The sequence below is a fragment of the Cervus canadensis genome, chromosome 12 (genome assembly GCF_019320065.1).
Source record: "Cervus canadensis isolate Bull #8, Minnesota chromosome 12, ASM1932006v1, whole genome shotgun sequence".
Classification (NCBI taxonomy): Eukaryota; Metazoa; Chordata; class Mammalia; order Artiodactyla; family Cervidae; genus Cervus; species Cervus canadensis.
In genome coordinates, this window is record NC_057397.1 from 15,912,043 (window position 1) to 15,934,035 (window position 21,993).

The 21,993-nt window shown below is 39.5% G+C and overlaps 1 protein-coding gene across 6 annotated transcripts in view; it reads right to left on the reverse strand.

Moving 5' to 3' along the window:
* Positions 1-21,993, reverse strand: part of LOC122451179 (cuticle collagen 19-like) — a 369,564-nt gene that overhangs the window by 334,740 nt on the left and 12,831 nt on the right. For 2 of the 6 annotated variants that reach the window (XR_006272328.1, XM_043483780.1), the window contains one exon: positions 13,490-13,921. The exons of 1 other annotated variant lie outside the window; for it this stretch is intronic. Coding sequence is in view for 1 of the 5 variants with exons in the window: in XM_043483782.1 (XP_043339717.1) it covers positions 17,909-17,997 (89 nt within the window). In the remaining 4 variants the exon portion in view is untranslated. Of the gene's footprint in view, positions 1-13,489; positions 13,922-16,909; positions 17,998-21,993 lie in introns of those variants that run through there. 3 more of the 6 variants (XR_006272330.1, XM_043483782.1, XR_006272329.1) reach the window with 2 other exon arrangements.

The window sequence follows — 21,993 nt, forward strand, 5'->3', positions numbered from 1 at the left end:
TTCTTCTGCTGTGGGAAGGTTGATTCTTTAAGAAGCAGAATAGATTATATCTTGCTGGGACTATTTCTTATAGAATTTATGGTTAAAGGAAATTCTTTGCAAGACATTAAGACAATGTTTGTATCCATGGCAACTCCCTCCGCTTTGAAGGCAATGACCATTATTCTGATTTCCCCAAGCACTACCTTGAAGAATATCAAGCTTAAATCATCCACACTGAGAAAAACCCACAGCTTAGCATCAGAAAGTCCTGGTAGCTTTGGGACTTTAAACCAGCTCTGTAATTTCTCCAAACTTCAGTTTCCTCTCTTTTAAAAAAATGAGAATGATAAATGGGGCACCCAATGCCAGCCTTGCCTGCCTCATAAAGTTGGACTGATGATTGCCACTTGAAGCATGATCTGTCCGTGGGCCACCATCTATCTCATGACCCCCAGTCTCAGCCCAGACCATTGAATCAGAATTTCTGGAGGTGGAGCCAACGAATATATTTAAACACTATTCTTTGGCATGTGAAAGTCTGAGAGGAATGGAATTAAGTAATGCAATGGATAAACAAGCATTTTGTAAATGTTAAAACATTTATACAAACAAATGTGTTCTATTTCTGTCCAACTTTCTCCCACCTACATTCTTCCTTCTCTTCTCCCTGCTCCCTGTCTCTCTGCTCTACTTCCTTTATTTCTCACCGTCTCTCAGCCACTTCACCTCCTGCTCTTCCCACCAAACTGAAAATATTGTCTGCAGAGAACCTGTAACCTTCTCAATTTTCATGGTTCTGAAAGCAATATGTGAAGTGAAAGTGAAAGTTGCTCAGATGTGTCCGACTCTTGTTGACCCCATGGACTAGTCCATGGAATTCTCCAGCCCAGAATACTGGAGTGGGTAGCCTTTCCTTTCTCCAGGGGATCTTCCCAACCCAGGGATCAAATCCAGGTCTCCTGCATTGCAGGCGGGTTCTTTACCAGCTGAGCCACAAGGGAAGCCCAAGAACACTGGAGAGGGTAGCCTATCCCTTCACCAGGGGATCTTCCCAACCCAGGAATCGAACCAGGGTTATACGCATTGCAGACGGATTCTTTACCAACTGAGCTATCAGGGAAGCCACATTTACGATATTTACGATATAAGACACTTACAATATAATGTCTGATAAATGAATAGTCAGATTAAGAAATTGAAAAATGGTGTCCAACTATGTTAGCATTTTCCTTTTGATACACAAAATCTTATTGTCTACAGACTAGTTTTCTTCCAATAAGCCTCAAATGCTTTCATGGGTCACGATTCATGCTTCTTCGCCTTCATGTGATCTTTCTGAAGCAGGCAGAGGCAAGTAGCAGCCCCCAGCCCAACCCCACCCCATTTCCTACCTGGACAGATGTTGAGATAGTAACAGAGAGTTTGAGTGATTGCCTCATAACAAACAGGAAGGAGGGAGTGTCAGCATCAGAGTCTGGTATGTAGACATCCCAACCCCTGGCCCATTGCCCTTCGTCTGCAGGAAATTTGCAGCTAGAACATCAGATGAACCCCAGGTCTCTTCTTTTCAGTAAGAGGTCTGGGAAGAATATGTAACTTCTTTCTACCTGTATGCTTTGAGATTTAAATTAGAGAGCATTTGTAAAATGCCTGGAGCATACCAAGTGCTTGGTAAATATTACATCTCTTTCCCCATATTCTTTTGTTATCAGCAAAATGTACTTGGCTGTCTGCACCAAACATATCTTGTTTGCAGGCCACAGAGTGCAGTCCTGCCCTTTGATCCGCATTCCTTCAACAGCTGGAGTGATGGGACTGTTTAAGCTGAAAGTGAAAAATATGACCAGCCTAGTTTTCTCAATATGTGTTTCTTGGACTACCTGAATCAAAATCTCTGGGCATCTGTTAAAAATGCAGACTCCTGAGACCTACCCAAGATTTCCAGGGATGGATCCTAAGAAACTGTTTTTTTGTGTGTGAGAACCCCAGGTAAACTAAAATTTGGGAACCATTGTTCTAGTTCCTTTGGTTTCAGCCTTGATAATACACTAGAAAGAACTGGGGAACTTTTTAAAAATTTTAATTGGAGGATAATTGCTTTTGATGTTGTGTTGGTTTCTGCTCTACCACAACACGAATCAGCCATAAGTGTACATACATCACCTCCCTCTTGATCCTTCTTCTCACCCCACCCCACCCCCATCCCACCTCTTTAGGTCTTTAGAGAGTGCCAGACTGGCCTCCCTATGTTATATAGCAACTTCCCTCTACCTATCTATTTTAGACATGGTAGTGTGTATATGTCACTGCTACTCTCTTTATTTGTCCCACCCTCTCCTTCCCTCTCCTTGACTACTCCAAAGCCTTGACTGTGTGGATCACAACAAACTGTGGAATATTCTTCAAGAGAAGGGCATACCAGACCACCTGACCTGCCTCCTGAGAAATCTGTATGCAGGTCAAGAGGCAACAGTTAGAACTGGAAATGGAACAACAGACTGGTTCCAAATTGGGAAAGGAATACGTCAAGGTCATATATTGTCACCCTGCTTATTTATGCACTTATATGCAGAGTACATCACGTGAAATGCCAGCTTGGATGAAGCACAAGCTGGAATCAAGATTGTTGGGAGAAATATTAATAACCTCAGATACACAGATGACATCACCCTTATGGCAGAAAGTGAAGAAGAACTAAAGCGCCTCTTAATGAAACTAAAAGAGGAGAACGAAAAAGTTGGCTTAAAACTCAACATTCAGAAAACTAAGATCATGGCATCTGGTCCCAATACTTCGTGGCAAATAGATGGGGAAGCAATGGAAACAGTGACAGGCTTAATTTATTTGCGGAGGCTCCAATATCACTGCAGATGGTGACAGCAGCCATGAAATTAAAAGATGCTTGCTCCTTGGAAGAAAAGTTATGACCAACCTAGACAGCATATTAAAACGCAGAGACATTACTTTACCAACAAAGGTCCATCTAGTCAAAGCTATGGTTTTTCCAGTAGTCATGTATGGATGTGAAAGTTGGACTATAAAGAAGGCTGAGGGCCGAAGAATTGATGCTTTTGAACTGTGGTGTTGGAAAAGGCTCTTGAGAATCCTTTGGACTGCAAGGAGATCCAACCAGTCCATCCTAAAGGAGCTCAGTCCTGAATATTCATTGGAAGGACTGATGCTGAACTGACTCCTTCTCAGTGTCCACAAAACTGTTCTCTACATCTGTGTCTCTATTCCTGCCCTGCAAATAGGTTCATCAGTACCATTTTCCCAGATTCCATATATATGCATTAACATACGATATTTTTGGGAACTTTTGGGAAATATCAAAGCCCAAGTTTCTACCCTGAAGAACTGAATAAGAATATCAGATCAGGGGCAGACATCGGATAAGGCTTAGGATAGCTGGATGGTGGGAATGGAGGGGGAAACGGTGATCATTGAGACCTCTTTTGCCCTCTAATTAATCCATTAGCTTTTAAATTCATCTGCCATTGGAGGACAAAGAAAATGATGGCAAGAAATGATACAAAATATTTTTAATTTTTGTTTCCTAAATCAAAAGTGTAATCGATCTGTCAATGGTATTTTGAAAGGAAGCCCTTTTCTGGTGTGTGTGTGTGTGTGTGTGTGTGTAGGATTTGCAGAAGGTATAAGGCCATAATGAGCTGAAAGCAAGGTTAAGTTTCTTCCCTAAGCTACCTTCCAACAAAGATGCTGTGCTTGTATGACTAGTGCTCACTGTTGCACCAAGGAGCACCTACCTAGCATTTAAACAGCCTGCACTTGTAATTATTATACTAACATTTTGTCAACTGTCAAAGGCTCAGAAATAATTTAATATCCTCCCATCTCTATGCAACACGTTTATTGATATTCATGAAGTGAGTTCCCCCAGCAGTGTCTAGACGGAATGTCAATAGGGTCTGCTGAGGGAGATCCTTTTCACAGAGGGAGGATATTAATAATGGAATTCAGAAATTATTTTTAATTTTAGTTTAATAAAGGATTAGATGGGACAAGACCACTGTGCCCCCTTAATCGTCTGAGGCATAAGTAAATGTAACCAGGCCAAGTCATGTTGAATTTCAAAGATGAGAAATGATCAAGTTAATATAATTCCCTTTTAGCTGATATCATCCTCATGATTATACAGGCCAAAGTCTAGTCTTCTGTGTTACACCAGAGGGTTATTTGCTTGTGTCCTTTGCAAAAAGGAATAGTGACTTTGGGGAGGTGGCTTCCCACTTTTGGAAACCCAAATTGTGAAAAAAGATGAAAAACTGCATTTGGCAGACATCCTTGGCAGTAACCTCAAAAAAAGAAACTGGGAACAACAAGGATGTATTATCCAGCACAGGGAAACATTGCCATTATTTTGTAATAAACTTAATTGAAGTATATAAAAAAATATTGAATCACTAGGTTGTACACCTGAAACTAATATAATATTGTAAATCAACTGTATGTAGATATATACTTAATTTTATCTATTTATGAAATAAATAAATCCCCTAGTAGCTCAGATGGCAAGGCATCTGCCTGAAATGCAGGAGACCAGTGTTCGATCCCTGCGTCGGGAAGGTCCCCTGGAGAAGGAATTGGCAATCCACTCCAGTGTTCTTGCCTGGAGAATTCCATGGACAGAGGAGCCTGGTGGGCTACAGTCCACGGGATCGTAAAGAGTCAGACACGACTGAGTGACTAACACACACACCCACTTATAAAATAGATAGATGGATAGATAGATAAAAAAGATAGTCCAAGCTTCATAATGGGAAAAAAGGAAGGATTGCTACATATTAAGGATCCAACAAAGTCATCACTATCCTTGGGCATATTGTAGATAATCTGCTAAACTTTCCCCAAGCTTTTTTACAATTAACCTTCAAACAACCCCAGGAGATATGCTTCGTTATTACCTCTGAATTTATTGTTGGTTTGTGAAGACCTCTGATTCAGAGGGTTGAGTTAATCATACTCCCTGGTGGATGCATTCTTTTATTATTTATCTCTACAGGCCCCCTTTAACAGATTTATTTGTCCCTTTTTATTCCACACTCCATTCCCATCCCTCCATTTCACAGAGAACTTTTATTGTACTGATCTGTGTGTTGTGTTTGGATTTGGTCTTACATAGTGTGTAACCTGAGTTTCTTTTTCACTGGAGCTTTGTCTTTAGTGCCATTGATGTTTCTCCGTGTACCGCTAACACAAGGTGTATATTTACCAGCTCTATTTTACAAGATGAAAGAAAGTAATCTTAATTGCTTAACAGCATCACAAGGATATCAAATTGTAGAGATAGTCTTCAGGTATCTTTTCTTCCAGAGAGAGTATTCCTGAATATTCCAGTATATTGCTTCCCTTTTTTGGTAATGCGTATTTACTCTTTTTCATTTTCATTTTTTATTGGAGTATCATTGATTAACAACATTGTGTTTGTTTCAGGTGAACGGCAATGTGATTCCATTATACATATACATGTATCTATTCTTTTTCAAATTCTTTTCCCATTTGGGTTATTGCAGAATATTGAGCAGAGTTTCCTGTGCTTTACAGTAGGTCCTTGTTGGTTATCTACTTTAAATAGAGCAGTGCGTGTTTATCTCTTCCCTTTGGAAATATTATGTAGTTTGTTTTACACAAGAACCCTGTGAAGTGGGTTCTCGGTAAGTAACTTGTCCCAAGACCACCACTCTAGATAGTAGCAGAGTTTGGATTACAACCCAGATCTGTCTGATCTCTGAACCTCTGTGCTTTTCATTTTTTTATCTAATGACCTATCACTACTAGAGTCTCCAGATTTACCTCCTTCTTCAAACTTCCTGCTCTGTTTTATTCTTGCTTAGGGGATTGGAGGAAGGGGATGGATACCTTTTCTTATCAAATAGCACCATGTGGGTGAGAAAGTGTCTTGCGGAGAGAGTCCTTCTGGGCTGTGTCAGTTCCAGTATTACCATGGCAGGTACTACGGTGATTAGTCCCATCTGAACCTATGGGGCGAAGTAAGGGTACCCAGTCCCTTCTCTCAGAGTGAATTTCTGCCAAGGTCTCATGTTGGGATAATGAGAGAAACATGGCCTTCTTTCTCCAAGACTGACATGATGCAATAGGTCTGGTGATACGAGGTTTTGCTTTCTGTAGTTGCCCTTGGATTCTTTATGGCTTTATCTACTGGATTATTTTAAGATCCTTGTATGTCTTAGCAGGTGGTTCTGGGAGCTCAACTGTACTGTCCTTGCTAGTAAGCACTCAAGCAGAGTGAAATGAAGCCTCAAATCTCGTGAATAACCTCTGAAGATCAGAGTCTAGTCTTGTGGACCAAAGTTCTTGTACCTCAATTAAACTAAAGATGTGAAAAATGCATTTGTATGCTTTTACAACATTTATCTTCAGCTACTTTAAATCCAGCCAACTATTGTGGATGAATCACATTTCTTGACACCAAGCAAAGGACAGAGAAGACATTGATATTTTAGAAGCATCAGATGGAGTTTTCTTATCCTAATACAACTTTGAAGAGTTGTGTGGGGTAAAAAATGTAATGGATTTTAGAGTAAAATAAGTATCTCAGACTCACTTCTTTCCAATGTGACCTTGAATCATTTATTCAACCTTTATTTCCTCAAAGATGAACTGGAGACAATGACATCTATCTCACACTGCTATTATGAAATACTAAGAGAAAATGCATATAAAACACCTGACACATTATGAGACATTCATTGAATGTTAGGTCATCATCAGAAAGAAGGGATGGGCAAATATTTTAGTGCCTCAGCTCATTTTAAAGATTTTTCTAGTTGAAGATAAATTATAGATTTTTTTTTCTTTGCCCTTTCCATTCATTTTGGTAGAGGACAGCTTAGCAGGGCCATGCAGCATTTGGAAGGTCATTCTGTGCATGAATTTGTTTTGGCATTTATTTCTGCCTTCTTTATTTTATTTTATCCACTGCCAATGGGGGCATTTTGATTGGCACGGAAGCCAAGTGAAACGAAGCACTCCCTCTGAGGTACATCCATGCAGGAGTTCTGTGAGAATCGCCTTCTTTCTGTCTGATGAGGGCTGACTTTCTTCCCCTTCACTGTGTTTCTGAGGAATTTTTGATGTTTTGCTGGCCCTGTCAGTTTCATTCCTTGCCTGCCTCATTCACCAACACCAGGAGGCTCTATCAGCTCAGACTCAGAAACATGATGCCAATGTTGTAGAATCCATTTGGAAATGGTAACATCTAGTCTGAGGCTTATAGGGGACTATGACTAAATTTATTTTAAGGCCTAAATGGTTTCTCTGCCTGTCTGACACTTGATTTCAGTATTCAGGCTCTTTGCTAGTGATAGGGATTTTGCTCCTTGTCCCTTGAAAGACATCAATCATCGGAGCTCACCTGTTCCCATTAGCTGTACTTTTGATCAGTGGCTTCAGAATGAATCATCTGAAAATTTCTACTGCATTAAGCAGAACCCCTTTCAAGTTGTCTAGTGATGAAATGCATTATTCAATAAGCTCTGTCCTCTCCAGTGCCCAAAGAAATTTAGGAGAAAAAGGGACTCTGTTTTAGAAGAGACTTTGAGAAGATCATGTGTTCATAAGAAGCATGTGTTACACTTTGCACTGAAGATGAAGGAAAGTGTGTGTAATAAGTGAGACAATCTAAAGTAAGTTGGTGGAGGATAAAAAGCTTAGACCTAGAGGACTGTTCTTCCCCATGTGGCCCCCGACCAGCAACCCACACACCCTGGGACCTTGTCCCAAATACAAGCGCATGCTCCTCTCCCTAAGAGATTCTCATTTTGTATGCGGAATCCTAGAATTTACAGGTGATCCTGATGGACACTGACACTTTGAGAATTACTATTATAGAGACCATATACCTTACTATCCTCAAAGACTGTATATCAGGTTTCATTTTAAAATTCAGTTCAATGCATTTCCAAATAAAGAAAGAAATGAAATGGTTGGTGCGGTAGAAATGGGGATAAACTTACAATTTAAGCAGATGTGGTTTTAATTCTTAATTTCGAAACTGGGGTGGTCATTAGTGTTGTCTGGAAAATAGTTCTTGATTTCTTCATTCTGGGAAAAATATTAGGATTGTATTTCTCTGACCTTTTGGAGGTGGATGTAGCCAGGGGGAGCTTGAGCCAACGAAATGTGAAGAGTGGTGTCTGACAATGTTTGAGAAGGGGCTGGTCAGTCTAGATCCCAGAGTGGCTATGCTGAGCAGAAAACCCTTGCTAACCCAGAGGGGATGTATAGAATGAGTGAGGAAGAAGTGTTTTAGGACATTAATATTCTGGGAATTGCTCTTTACTGCAGCAGAACTTAGTGTTGAAGTGAAAGTGTTAGTCCCTCAGTCTTGTCTGACTCTTTGTGACCCCATGGACTGCAGCCTGCCAGGTTCCTCTGTCCATGGAATTCTCCAGGCAAGAATACTGGTCTGGGTAGCCATTCCCTTCTCCAGGGTATCTTCCCAATTCAGGGACCAAACCTGAGTCTCCTGAATTTCAGGCAGATGCTTTACCATCTGAGTCACAGTGCAACAGAACTTAACCTAACCTTGTTTACAAATACAAATACTATATAATCTTATGTGAGGTAATTAAGCTCCCTGAGCCTCATTATCATCTCAACTAAATGAAAAATGCAATGTCTGTAATTAAAGATTATTGGAAAAATTAAATAAAATTGTGTAAAAGAGGCCATACTAGGTAATGAATATGTATTAGTTTCTTTCCTTATCCCCATAGTCTTTCTCACCAATGTAGGCATACTTTCATTCATAAAGAATGAACCTTTATAATATGCATGGATGTGTTCCTAGTAATATGCTATGTCCAGTTGGAACTTCCTAGAAATAAGTAAGTTAAGATTTTTGAAATTGTATGTATCTTGTGACATCAGGATAAATGGTTGACAGTTTAGTCAATCATTCAGTTACATAATATTGAAATTGGAACACTCATTGAAGACTGAGGATCATTAATGCCATACACACAGAATGACACATACTGGGATGAATAAGACAAGACCATCTCTCTATCTTCAGGAAGCTAATGGTCTTGTTAGGGAGGCAGAAAAAACATCAGAATTGAATGAACTTAAACAATGATGCTGGTACAGTGATACAGATATGCAGAGAGCAATGGGAACAAAGGAGAAAAAAATGATGAATGCACAGAGGTAGCCAATGCTAACCTCGTGAAGATTGTTCTTAGTCTGAGCCTTAAATGAAAAGAAGATGAAGACTGAAGTGACTTAACACAGCAAAGACCACCAGCTTGATTGATGTGATTCAACATAAGCATAAAGAGGAAGGCCGAGCTTTGAAATCATAGTTCTCACAAACACTAACATTTAACATTTGAAGGTATAAAGATTAAATGAGTTGCCTAACAGTAAGGGAATACCCTGGAGGGAGTCACAGAAAGGAAATCACTGGAAGAGACTTTAAAGAAAGTTATAGTCTACACTTTAGAAAGTAGAGAACATTGGAGTAGATTTCTTTATTGTAGCATCACTGACTTAGTGAATGACAGCTCATACAAGAGGATGCATCTCTTGTATGCATAAATACATATATGCAAAGATACATCTCTTTCATATACTTGCATCAAAGAGTATACTCTTTGATGCAAGTATATGCAAGATAAGGAAGCTTTGCTAGGAAAGTGTATTAGTTTTGAAATAAGCTTGCTTGCTAAAGGGAGATCAGAGTTGGACCAGAAGGTTAAAGAGTAATGTGGTTCAAGGAAATATTTTTGGAGACATGAACATATTTATGAATGCAGGGAAGAATTTTGTTAAAGAATCATGGGAGGAATGGAAAAACTGGTGTTGGTATGTCCTATAATAACAAAACATTAGAGAAGATAATTGCTTGCTCTCCACATACACTCTTCTAAATCCCTTGTATTTAGGTTTCACAACAATCCTAGAAAGAAGATATTTTATTATTTCTCTTTTTATTATTACTCCAGCTGCTGTGTTGAGACTAGAATGGAGGAGACCAAGAGTAGAAGAAGGGAGATAGAAAACTTTGCTGCATAAATGTAGGTTCATGATAGGGCCTTCCCTAGTGCCTCAGATGGTAAAGAATCCATCTGTAATATGGGAGACACAAGTTCTTTCCTTGGGTCAGGAAGATCCCCTGGAGATGGCTACCCACTCTAGTATTCTTGTCTGGAAATCCCATGGACAGAAGAGTCTAGCAGGCTATAGATCCAAGATGATGGTGAACTGAATGAGAAGTAAGAGGAGGTTGGATCTGAGATGGTTTTTGAAGGTAGAGCTAAACAGATTATTGATAGTACAACTGTACACTGTGAAGGACAGAAATTAAAGATTACTTCAAGTTTTTTGGACAGAGCAGCTAAAAGAATGGAGCTGTTATTTATCAAGATGAAGAAGACAGTGGGTAAGCAGTTTGGGGTGAAGGAAGATGAGAAATGAGGTTTTTAATATGCTAAGTTTGAAATACCTATTAAACACTCACATGGAGATGGAGAGTAGGCAACGGCTATATAAATCGAGAGTTCAGGTGAGAAGTTTAGGCTGGAGATGCAAATGTGGGAGACAGTGTACATAAACTTTAAATTATGAGATCAAACAAGATCACCAAGGGGGTTAGTCTAGAGGCATAAGAGATGAGGCCTAAAAATTGAGCCCTTGGGATAGAGAAGATGAGGAGGGACAAAAAACAAAATTGAGGAGGAGATGTCATCTGGTTAAGGAGTGAACAAAAAGACAAAAAGAGTGATTCCTGGGGATAAAAATGAAGAAACTATTTCAGGGAGGAAGAAGGAATTAACGGTTTCAAAAGCTTAAGTTCACATATGCAGAAGGTTGAGAAATTATCAATGAATGTAGCAGTGGTCAGTTACTAAATTGAGTGGCAGTCTCAGTTTCTTCATTCTGATGACTGATTATAAGCCCCCAAAAGAAGGAAAAAAGACAATATTCAGCTTAGTGGAAGCATGTTTTTCTCCCTGAGTCAGAACCTTCAGTTGGTTCACTGATCAGAAGAGTTGTACTTTGCTAATCTTTTGATGTTCAGTTCAGTTCAGTGGCTCAGTCATGTCCGACTCTTTGAGACCCCATGGACTGCAGCTTGCCAGGTTTCCCTGTCCATCACCAACTCCCAAAGCTTGCTCAAACTCGTGTCCATCGAGTCATTGATGCCATCCAACCATCTCATTCTCTATAGTCTCCTTCTCCTCCTGCCTTCAATCTTGCCCAGCACCAAGGTCTTTTCCAATGAGTCAGTTCTTCATATCAGTTGGCCAAATTATTAGAGCTTCAGCTTCAGCATCAGTCCTTCCAATGCATATTCAGGACTGATTTCCTTTAGGATTGACTGGTGGGATCTCCTTATAGTCCAAGGATCCAACAGATATTGATCCTTTGGATCACTGAAAAAGCAAGAGAGTTCCAGAAAAGCATCTGCTTAACAGGGAGGCCTGGCATGCTGCAGTCCATGGGGTTGCAAAGAGTCGGACATGACTGAGCAATTAAACTGAACTGTTTTATTGACTATGCCAAAGCCTTTGACTGTGTGGATCACAACAAACTGTGGAAAATTCTGAAAGAGATGGAAATACCAGACCACCTGATCTGCCTTCTGAGAAATCTGTATGCAGGTCAAGAAGCAACAGTTAGAGTTGGACATGTAACAACAGACTGGTTCCAAATAGGGAAAGGAGTATGTCAAGGTTGTATATTGTCACCTTGTTTATTTAACTTATATGCAGAATATATCATGCAAAATGCCAGGCTGGATGAAGCACAAGCTGGGATCAAGATTGCTGGGAGAAATATCAATAACCTCAGATATGCAGATAACACCACCCTTATGGCAGAAGGAGAAGAACTAAAGAGCCTCTTGATGAAAGTGAAAGAGGAGAGTGAAAAAGTTGGCTTAAAACTCCACATTCAGAAAACTAAGAGCATGGCATCCAGTCCCATCATTTCATGGCAAATAGACGGGGAAACAATGGAGACAGTGAAACACTTTATTTTGGGGGGCTCCAAAATCACTGCAGACGGTGACAGCAGCCATAAAATTAAAAGACGCTTGCTCCTTGAAAGAAAAGCTATGACCAACCTAGATAGCATATTATTATTATTAAAAAGCAGAGACATTACTTTGCCAATCCTTTGATGTAGATCCAATTTTTTTTTTTTTTGCATAGAAATAAGTTGCCTAAAGGCAAATATTTGAGTTTTTATTTCCTTAAGTTATGGAAAAATAAGAAGACACCTACAGCTATTTTAATGCAGAATATGTCTATAGATTTTTACAACCCTATCCAAATATTCTATAATGGTGTTACCTACACCCATGTCAACAACAACAAAAAAAGGCAAATCAGAAAAAAAAAAAAAGGCAAATCACCCTTATTGAATTTTTTCAATAGATTCATCTTAGTTTTCATAGAAACAGTTGTGGGGGTTTTTTTGGAACCATATTTTATTAATTTATAAATAAGTACAAATGAATACATAAGTTTGGGAACAAACACAATTCTCTCTTGATGAGATTGGTGGAGGTGAAGGAGAGCAGGAGACGAGCTGTTTGCTGGACCCAGAGTATTGACTGCGCCTTGGGGATCAGCCTACACGTTTAATAGCCAGAGAATAGAACGTTGCTGATTTCAAGAGAAGAAAAATGGAATCTATTTATGAAATATCTTAAATCGTATTCACTTATATAACTTATACACTAACATTCTGATTCATAGAAATGAAAATGAAAAAGAAATCAGCAACAATAATTTTATTGTCCTCACCCTCACATTACCTCCTGAAACGTAAATCGAGTCTTTGTACAGATCTCAAGACTTGCCTCTACCGCCCTTCTGTAAGAAGCCTCCTACTTGCCAGGCATTCACACTCAGACATGCGGCTAATGTGTTTTTTAGTTATCATTTCTGGACAATTAGATAATTTCCAGCATTCTCCATCTTACTCCACATCTTAAGTGTATGCTTATGGAATACAAGGTCTAGAGCAGTCTTTTTCTCATAGTGACCATGAAGACATGGTCTCATTTATTAGTGTACATTTTATTACATGTATTTGTTACTTAAAAAAAAATAACTAACAAATGTTCACATGCATTTTATGCTTAATAGTGTATAAAACACTCTCACTCCCCTTTCTCACTAATCTAATAAACCATTGTTGAACGCTTTCTCAGTGCCCTACATGATCCTCTGCCTGGTCAGAGAAGGCAGAAAGGGCCTCTCTGAGACGATGACTTATAAGCCGAGATCCAAATGTGAAAAACCCACAAAATTGCAACAGAGAAGGGAAGCTTTCTTCAGATCCTCTGGTGGTGGGACTGAAGGGAGCATGTTGGAAACATGGTAATAAAGTATGTCAACCAGAGGGAGAGTGGGAAGAAGTGAAGACGGGTGGGCAAAGGGGAAGTGGGTCTGGGTAAGCCCTGGTGAAAATTTCTATTTCATTCTAAGGAAATGGGAATGCTCCAGGTGACTTTTTTTTTTTTTTTTAAGATTTTTTGATTTATTTTTGGCTCCACTAGGTTTTTGCCGCTACGCACAGGCTTTCTTTGGCTGCAGTGAGTGGGGACTGCCGCATAGTTGGGCCGTGCAGGCTTCTCACTGTGGTGTCTTCCCTTGTTGCGAAGGAGGGCTCCAATTTGTGTGGGCTCAGCAGTTGCGGTACATGGGCTTACTTGCTCCGTGACACGTGGAATCTTCCTGGATCAGGAATTGAGCCCGTGTTCCCTGTATTGGCAGTCAGATTCTTAACTGCTAGACCACCCAGGGAAGCCCCCATTGAAGTGTTTCTAGGAAGCGAATGACATATTCTAATTTATAATTAAAAGTTCATCCTGGCTTCTGATTGGAGAATGGTGGAAGCTGAAAGATCAGTTGGCAGACTAGTGTGGATTGATCTCACAGACCTGTTGAACCGAAGAAGTCAGACATGAAAGAGTATATCCTGTACTATACATTGATTTCTATATGTTGTAGATACATGATATTCTATGCATTGATTGTGTGGGGTTTACCAGTAATTCAAGCAGGAGTGGATGGTGGTTAGACTAGTCTGCATGAGGCTTCAGTACGTATAAATTCTTATTGCAAACTGATAAACTAGGAGAGAGGAATGTGGTCATTCTGCATGTTATAGACATAAAAAAACAAGTTAAAAGAACCAAATGCCTTACTTAAAATCACAAGCTAGTTGTAGTGGATCTAGGTCCCAAGTTCAAAGTATTCTATTCATTTTATTAACCATAATGAATAATAATCATTATATTTTATATTATACTTATATAAATTATTGAAAAGGTAATATACTTTATGTATATACTTTGTAAATTAATACTGTATGTATAAAAAGGTATATGTATACTTTTATACAAAGGACTTTTACTCAATAATAAAAGGGTAAAAAAATGAAAAATGACTGGACATGTAACAGCATGGATTAAAAAATATATATGACAAAACTCAAAAAATTTATCTTCCTTATTTCAGAAAATATAAATGATTTACTAAATATGTAGAGTCAAACATGACAGTGCTGAGCTGAGAATCCAAGTTTCTGAAGTTGGGTAATACAGCCATAGATCTTGGGCCTGAAGCTACTGAAGAACCCTAACTTCTGACCCTTAGTCAAGTGTCATGACATACTAGTAACCAAGCCTAACCCTCTTTGGAAATGTGAGTAATAAATCCTAGAAGTCAAGAATATGTCCCACATGGACAATATAGACTCCTTTCTAGAACAGGAGTAGGTGTGCTGAATATTGGAAAAATTTTCAAGACCACAGAATGATTTTAGGTCCTGGACCATGCAGAAAGACTGCTTTTCTAAGACACGCTTTGAAAATCCAGAATGAGACAAAGAATCAAGACAGCTTAAAATAAGCCCCGTGAAAGGACTGGGGTAGCTTATCAGAATTTAGAGTCATTCTAATCACACCTTTGACAGTGGTGTCCACATGATGGATGCTGCTGAGCTGTTAATAGGACACGATGCCCTTAGAGGAATGGCATTTTGGCAAAATGCAGTATCTTCCGACTAACAGTTCATTTTTTATAAGACTCTATTTATGGACCGCATACTTTTATACGATCTCATTAGCCAGCCATTAATCATTTCTAAATCTGTCTATATTATATAATTTTCAATGTCTGAATGTGCATTTGTGAAAACTGTGTTGTACTTGTATAGAATTGTGGTTTATAAAGCATTTCGGGCCTGAATCCTCAGACAATGAGGAGGAGATGAGAGATGCTGGCTCCTTCACCTTATCTATACTTCCTTGGGTGAACTAGAGTCATTGCAGGGTGGAGGGGGTGGGGGGGATGGTACACATCCTGAGAAATCTCAGCTTGAGTGACACCTGAACAACTTAAGAGATGGAAATGATTGAAGAGGCTGGCTTTAAGAATAATGTTTTTGTGGGCATCTAATTTCTCTAAAGGCTTCCCAGGTTAGGTTTTACAGGTTATTCTGTAAAAGTTTGTGATAGAGTTAAGGTCCCAGGAGATTGTCTTGGTAGTATTAATTTTTATTTGTTTATAGGGCTGGCTTGATTATTTGGGGCTTACGGACCAATCAGTTCAACCATGTAACACAACAGCCGTGTATGTTTGTTCTTTTCATCCTTCAACTTAGTTTCCTAACTGCACACAAAGTATATTTAACAGAAGGAAGCGATCAGCAAAGACCCAAGCCAAGCTGGTTGTGTTTGCAGACATAATCAGGTCTAAGGTAGATGGAGAATATTCCAGTTTCACTTTAATCCATATTCAACCCAGAATTATGTACAATAAGATTCTTAACGATGTTTACTAAAGATGATGTATTGGGGCATTTGCCACAGAAATGTGAAACAATGACTTACAACAGGGAGAGCTGGATTGAGACCGTTATATGGATGGAAGTTTCCTGAAAGCATTGTGGGAAACATCATTTGGATAAGATACTTGGATGAGGAGTTGATTTATTAGTATTGCAAGGGTGCATGAGAGAGAGGAAGTAAGAGGTTATGAGAGAATGACCCTCCTGTAATGGTGGGTGGGAGAATTCTTACAGTGTATATGTTAGCACTGCTGTGTAGGGAAGGTCTTTGTACTTCCTGGGTCTGCACTGTCCAACACGGTAGCCACTGGTCACATGTGACTATTGAGCGCTTGAAGTGTGGCCAGTCTGAATTGAGATATGCTGTTAGTGTAAAATACAAACTGAATTTCAGAGTTAGTATTAAAACATAAAATACCTGATAAATAATTTATATTTAATTGAATATTGAGATAGTAAAAGTTTTGATACTGATTTAAATAAACTACATCATTAATTTTTACCTAGATTATTTTGCTTTAAAAATTTTTTCACTTATTTGTCTTTGGCTGTACTGGGTCCTCATAGCTGTGTGTGGGCTTTCTCTAGTTGAGATGAGCAGGGACTACTCTCTAGTTGCTGTGTGAAGGCTTCCCATCTCAGTGGCTTCTCTTGTTGTGGGAGTTGTGGCTCTTGGACACTAGAGCACAGGCTTCATAGTTGTGTTACATGAGCCTAGTTGCCCTGCGGCATGTGGGATCATCTGAGAACAGGAATCAAACATGTGTTCCTGCATTAGCAGGAGAATTCTTAACTGCTGGACTACCAGGGAAGGCCTCATCATTTTACCTTTTTTAAGGTGATGTCCAAAAAATTTAAATTTTAAATGTGACTCACATTATAATTTCTCTTGGGGTGCACCTTCCTTAGCCTTTCGGTGGCCTGGACACATCTCTGTTGGGATGGAAATGTCTAGCACAGTTATTGGTTTGAGAGTGATTGGGGCTGGCAGTGTAGGTGGGGAGGGTCATTAGAACTCAATGAATGTCTGACAGAATTGCTCCCTGACTCTAGAGGACCCAGGCTGGCTTCATGGAAGGAAAGGTAATTTGCATCTTGCTAGAGACAAGGCAAAAGAGACAATGGTTAGCTTCATGGAAGCCAGAGAAGTGAGAGGGAGCCAGGGATTAGAGATCTCTGAGAAATGAGGCCAAGAGTTGGACAAAGTGCTGATTCCCAGACTAGGGCTTGAGAGGAGAGGATTTCTTTCTATACAGTAATCTGCTTCTGGAAAAGATATCTAACTAGACACTGCTTGTATGTTCAATTCTGCTGTGTTCTTAGTAAATATTTTTCTTAAGTTCATTGCACCTCATGTTTGCCCTGGGAACACAGAGAAATTTTGCACAAGCTTGGCCAAGCTTTTAAAGGGAGTGTGGCATGACCCCAAGAAAGAGACGTGCTGATATGTACTGAGGAATATTTTAAATGTTGATAGGATGGAGCGTGCCTGAGACCAGGGATCACATCTTTATTCTCTGAACCCCTCACACCGAGCTCAGTGCCTGGAACATGGTAGGCACCCAGTAGCTGCTTGATGAATGAATTAATGGCTGAAGAGCAAAGTGATACTTAAGAGGATAAAGTCGGATCAGCTCTCTCTCCCGATCAGAAGCTGCTTGGTATAATTCTTGGAGAATTTTGACTTACCAAAATAAAAGTACATACCGAAGTGAAAATAAATATGGAAGAAGTGAGTCCAATAAAACAACAATCATAGCTACCATCAATAGAGGAGTTCTCATGAGCCAGGACTAAGGCCTTTACATGTATTATCTTATTCTATCAATATCAAAGAATTAACTATGATCTATATAACATTAAATCTCATTTTATAGATGAGACGACTGAATTGTAAAGAAGTCAAAGAATCAGCTGAAATTTATAAGGTTAGCAAAAGTGAAGCTGGAATTTGAATTCAAACAGTCTGACTCCAGAGTAAGTTTTCCTGATCATTATTCCATAATTATATTTCATTTAAATATTATCCATAAAGTGAAATATGATACATGTATCTCTTTTGTGGAGGTTTCGCTCACTGTGTAGGTGAGTGTGTGTATGTGTAACTATGCACAGATGTGTTAGCACCAGGATAGACGACGTCTTCCTCTGTTTTGGTCCATCCTAGTAAGAGATGAATATTTAATTGGTCTCAGTGGTTAGAGTATTTCTTAATAAATTTACCTGTTTGTTAAAATTACATTAAAAATTAGCTACTTTCAGTATATTTGCATGTGTAATTGTTATTGTTCAGCTTAGCAGATTCTCTAACCAAATCTAACTTTTCTGGTTCTAAATTATAGATGTATTACTCTTCCTCCTACTACTATTATTGCACATATACACACACATGTACATATATATGTGTATGCATCTTTAAGCTCTAAGACTGTTCTCAGCATTACCTCTTGTAGGTCATCCAGAAGTCAATCCTATTTGAGTATCAGCAAATAGAGATACTAGGCTCTGCCTTTAACCTTTTTGTTATATGCAAAGCTGTTTCTTGCAGTGTAACATATTTGTTTTTAAAAGATGTTAAAATAACTTAAATGTCAAATGAGAGGTTTGGGCAAATTACAATAATTCCGTAAGACAGAACATTACATGCTTTTAAAATTATAAATGCAAAGAGGTTCTTCGTAAGTACAAAGAAGCTGTGATTAAAAGTTAAGTGGAAAAAAAGGACATAACTATAATTGAATTCAGTGGTGGTGTGGTGCTAAAGAATCTACCTGCAATGCAGGAGACCCAGGTTTGATCCCTGGGTGGAGAAGATCCCCTGGAGAAGAAAGTGGCAACCCACTCCAGTATTCTTGCCTGGGATAACCCATGGACAGAGGAGCCTGGTGAGCTACAGTCATGGGGTCCCAAAAGATTTGGACACAACTTAGCTACCAAACAACAACTCTGTATGCAATATATGTAGAAGGAAGGATACATACCAAAATAGTAGCAATGTATTCTGATACACAGTTTCCTCTTTATATATTTTCCAAGTTGTCTACTATATGCATATGTACACATAAGCTTATTTATATGCATATATATGTGTGTGTGTATATATCTATATCTTATCTCTCTCTATATATATGTGTATATATTTTACATAGGAAGCAACAGTTAGAACTGGACATGGAACAACAAACTGGTTCCAAACTGGGAAAGGAGTACGTCAAGGCTGTATATTGTCATCCTGCTTGTTTAACTTATATGCAGAGTACATCATGAGAAACGCTGAACTGGATGAAGCACAAGCTGGAATAAAGATTTCCGGGAGAAATATCAATAACCTCAGATATGCAGATGACACCACCCTTATGGCAGAAAGCGAAGAAGAACTAAAGAACCTCTTGATGAAAGGGAGGGGGACAGTGAAAAAGTTGGCTTAAAGCTCAACATTCAGAAAACTAAGATCATGGCATCCAGTCCCATCAGTTCAGTTAAGTTCAGTCTCAGTCGTGTCCGACTCTTTGCGACCCCGTGAATGGCAGCATGCCAGGCCTCCCTGTCCATCACCAACTCCTGGAGCTTACTCAAACTCATGTCCATCGAGTTGGTGATGCCATCCAGCCATCTCATCCTCTGTCATCCCCTTTTCCTCCTGCCCCCCCATCCCTCGTAGCATCAGGGTCTTTTCCAATGAGTCAGCTCTTCCCATCAGGTGGCCAAAGTATTGGAGTTTCAGCTTCAGCATCAGTCCTTCCAATGAACACCCAGGACTGATCTCCTTTAGGATGGACTGGTTGGATCTCCTGGCAGTCCAAGGGACTCTCAAGAGTCTTCTCCAACACCGCAGTTCAAAAGCATCAATTCTTTGGCACTCAGCTTTCTTTATAGTCCAGCTCTCACATCCATACATGACCAATGGAAAAACCATAGCCTTGACTAGACGGATCTTTGTTGGCAAAGTAATGTCTCTGTCTTTTAATATGCTATCTAGGTTGGTCATAACTTTCCTTCCAAGGAGTAAGCGTCTTTAAATTTCACGGCTGCAATCACCATCTGCAGTGATTTTGGAGCCCCCCAAAAATAAAGCCTGACACTGCTTCCACTGTTTCCCCATCTATTTCCCATGAAGTCCCAGTTCCATCACCTCATGGCAAATAGATGGGGAAACAATGGAAACAGTGACAGACTTTGTTTTTTTGGGGCTCCCAGATTATTGTAGATGGTGACTGCAGCCATGAAATTAAAAGACGCTTGCTCCTTGGAAGGAAAGTTATGACCAACCTAGACGGCATATTATAAAGCAGAGACATTACTTTGCCAACAAAGGTCCACCTAGTCAAGTCTATGGTTTTTCCAGTAGTCATGTATAAATGTAAGAGTTGGACTATAAAGAAAGCTGAGTCCTGAAGAATTGATGCTTTTGAACTGTGGTATTGGAGAAGACTCTTGAGAGTCCCTTGGACTGCAAGGAGATCCAACCAGACCATCCTAAAGGAGATTAATCTGAGTGTTCATTGGAAGGACTGATGATGAAGGTGAAACTCCAATACTTTGGCCACCTGATGCAAAGAACTGATTCATTGGAAAAGATCCTGATGCTGGAAAAGATTGAGGTTGAGAGGAGAAGGGGATGACAGACGATGAGATGGTTGGATGGCATCACTTACTCAATGGATATGAGTTTGAGTAAAATCTGGGAGTTGGTGATGGACAGGGAGGCCTGGCATACTGCAGTCCATGAGGTTGCAAAGAGTTGGACACAACTGAGCAACTGAACTGAACCGAACTGATATTTGGACCAGGAATAGAAACTTCCTAAGTCTCATGTTTTCTATAGTCATGTCTACCACTGGGTCACTGTTGGAGTCAAAGAACCATCATAAGTGAGGCACTCAGGCCAGTGCCAGTCATGTAGAGATGCTAAAAATTTTGTTTTTCTCCCTTCCCTATGTCTTTCTTCTAATCCTGGCTCTTCAAAAGTCATGCTAACTACCTTCTTAGAGTTTGGCCTTTTTCTCTTCACCATAACCTGTAGTTATAGACAGTTGAGGATGATAAAGGGATTTATGACAGTCGGCATCTCTTCAGCTCTCCCCTTAGCTTTCTCTCCTTAGCTTTCTGGGGCCTCTGACTAGACGACATGCTACTAAGGAATCCCTCTCTCAACCTCACACATACAGCAAAAAGGGTCGTTTTTATACCATATGCTGTTAAAGAATTCAATCCATTCTCAAAGCATGTTTGGCCTTTTGAACTTACATAATCTTGATTTTTCCTCCAAGGCATAGGAATTTGTCTAATGGGAAAAAATACAATAATGCCTTGAATCATTATGTGTGTATCCATGTTTCCAAACATACACAAGCATTTTACTTTTACTTTTAAAAAATTCTGGAATACGGTTTCATTTGGGTAACTTCAGGATTCATTTTGATAGCAGCTCAAATGTGCTTCTACCAGAATCACCAACCATCCAGACTTGCTTAATCTTCTAAAAGTGATCGATGTTGCTACCCCTCCAAGGGAGCACACTATTGATGGTTGTTGTTTAGTCGCTAAGTCACATCCAATTCTTTTGTGACTCCAAGGACTATAGCCCACCAGCTCTCTTAATTCCATTTGAGAAAAACTAACTTCTCATGGACACAGCTTGATGCTTCATTAGACACCTTTATCTTCATACTATTGTAACAGAGTTATCAACACATGCTTGAGTCAGGCTATTAAAACAGTTACTTGGGTAGATTTTTTTTTTAGTATTTCTTCTCCAATAAGGAATTTATTTCATCACTATCATTTATAAACTTCTAAAAATAAGTCAAGTAACATCAGTGGCTCATGGTAAAGAATCCACCTGCCAAAGCAGGAGATGTAATAGATGTAGGTTCAATCCCTGGGAAAGATCCCTTGGAGGAGTAAATGGCAAACCACTCCAGTATTCTTGCCTGAAAAATCCCAAGGACAGAGGATTCTAGTGGACTACAGTACATAGGATCACAACGAGCTGGACACAGCTGAGTGGTCCACTCCATCATCAGTGTACCGACTCACTGACTGAGTTAGGAGCTTCTTCTCGGTCTTCTCTCATTAAGGCTCCCATCACACCCTCTATTACCTCTTGGGTAGCAATTATCACATTGTCCCATGACAAGGATGACCATATAGTTTTAT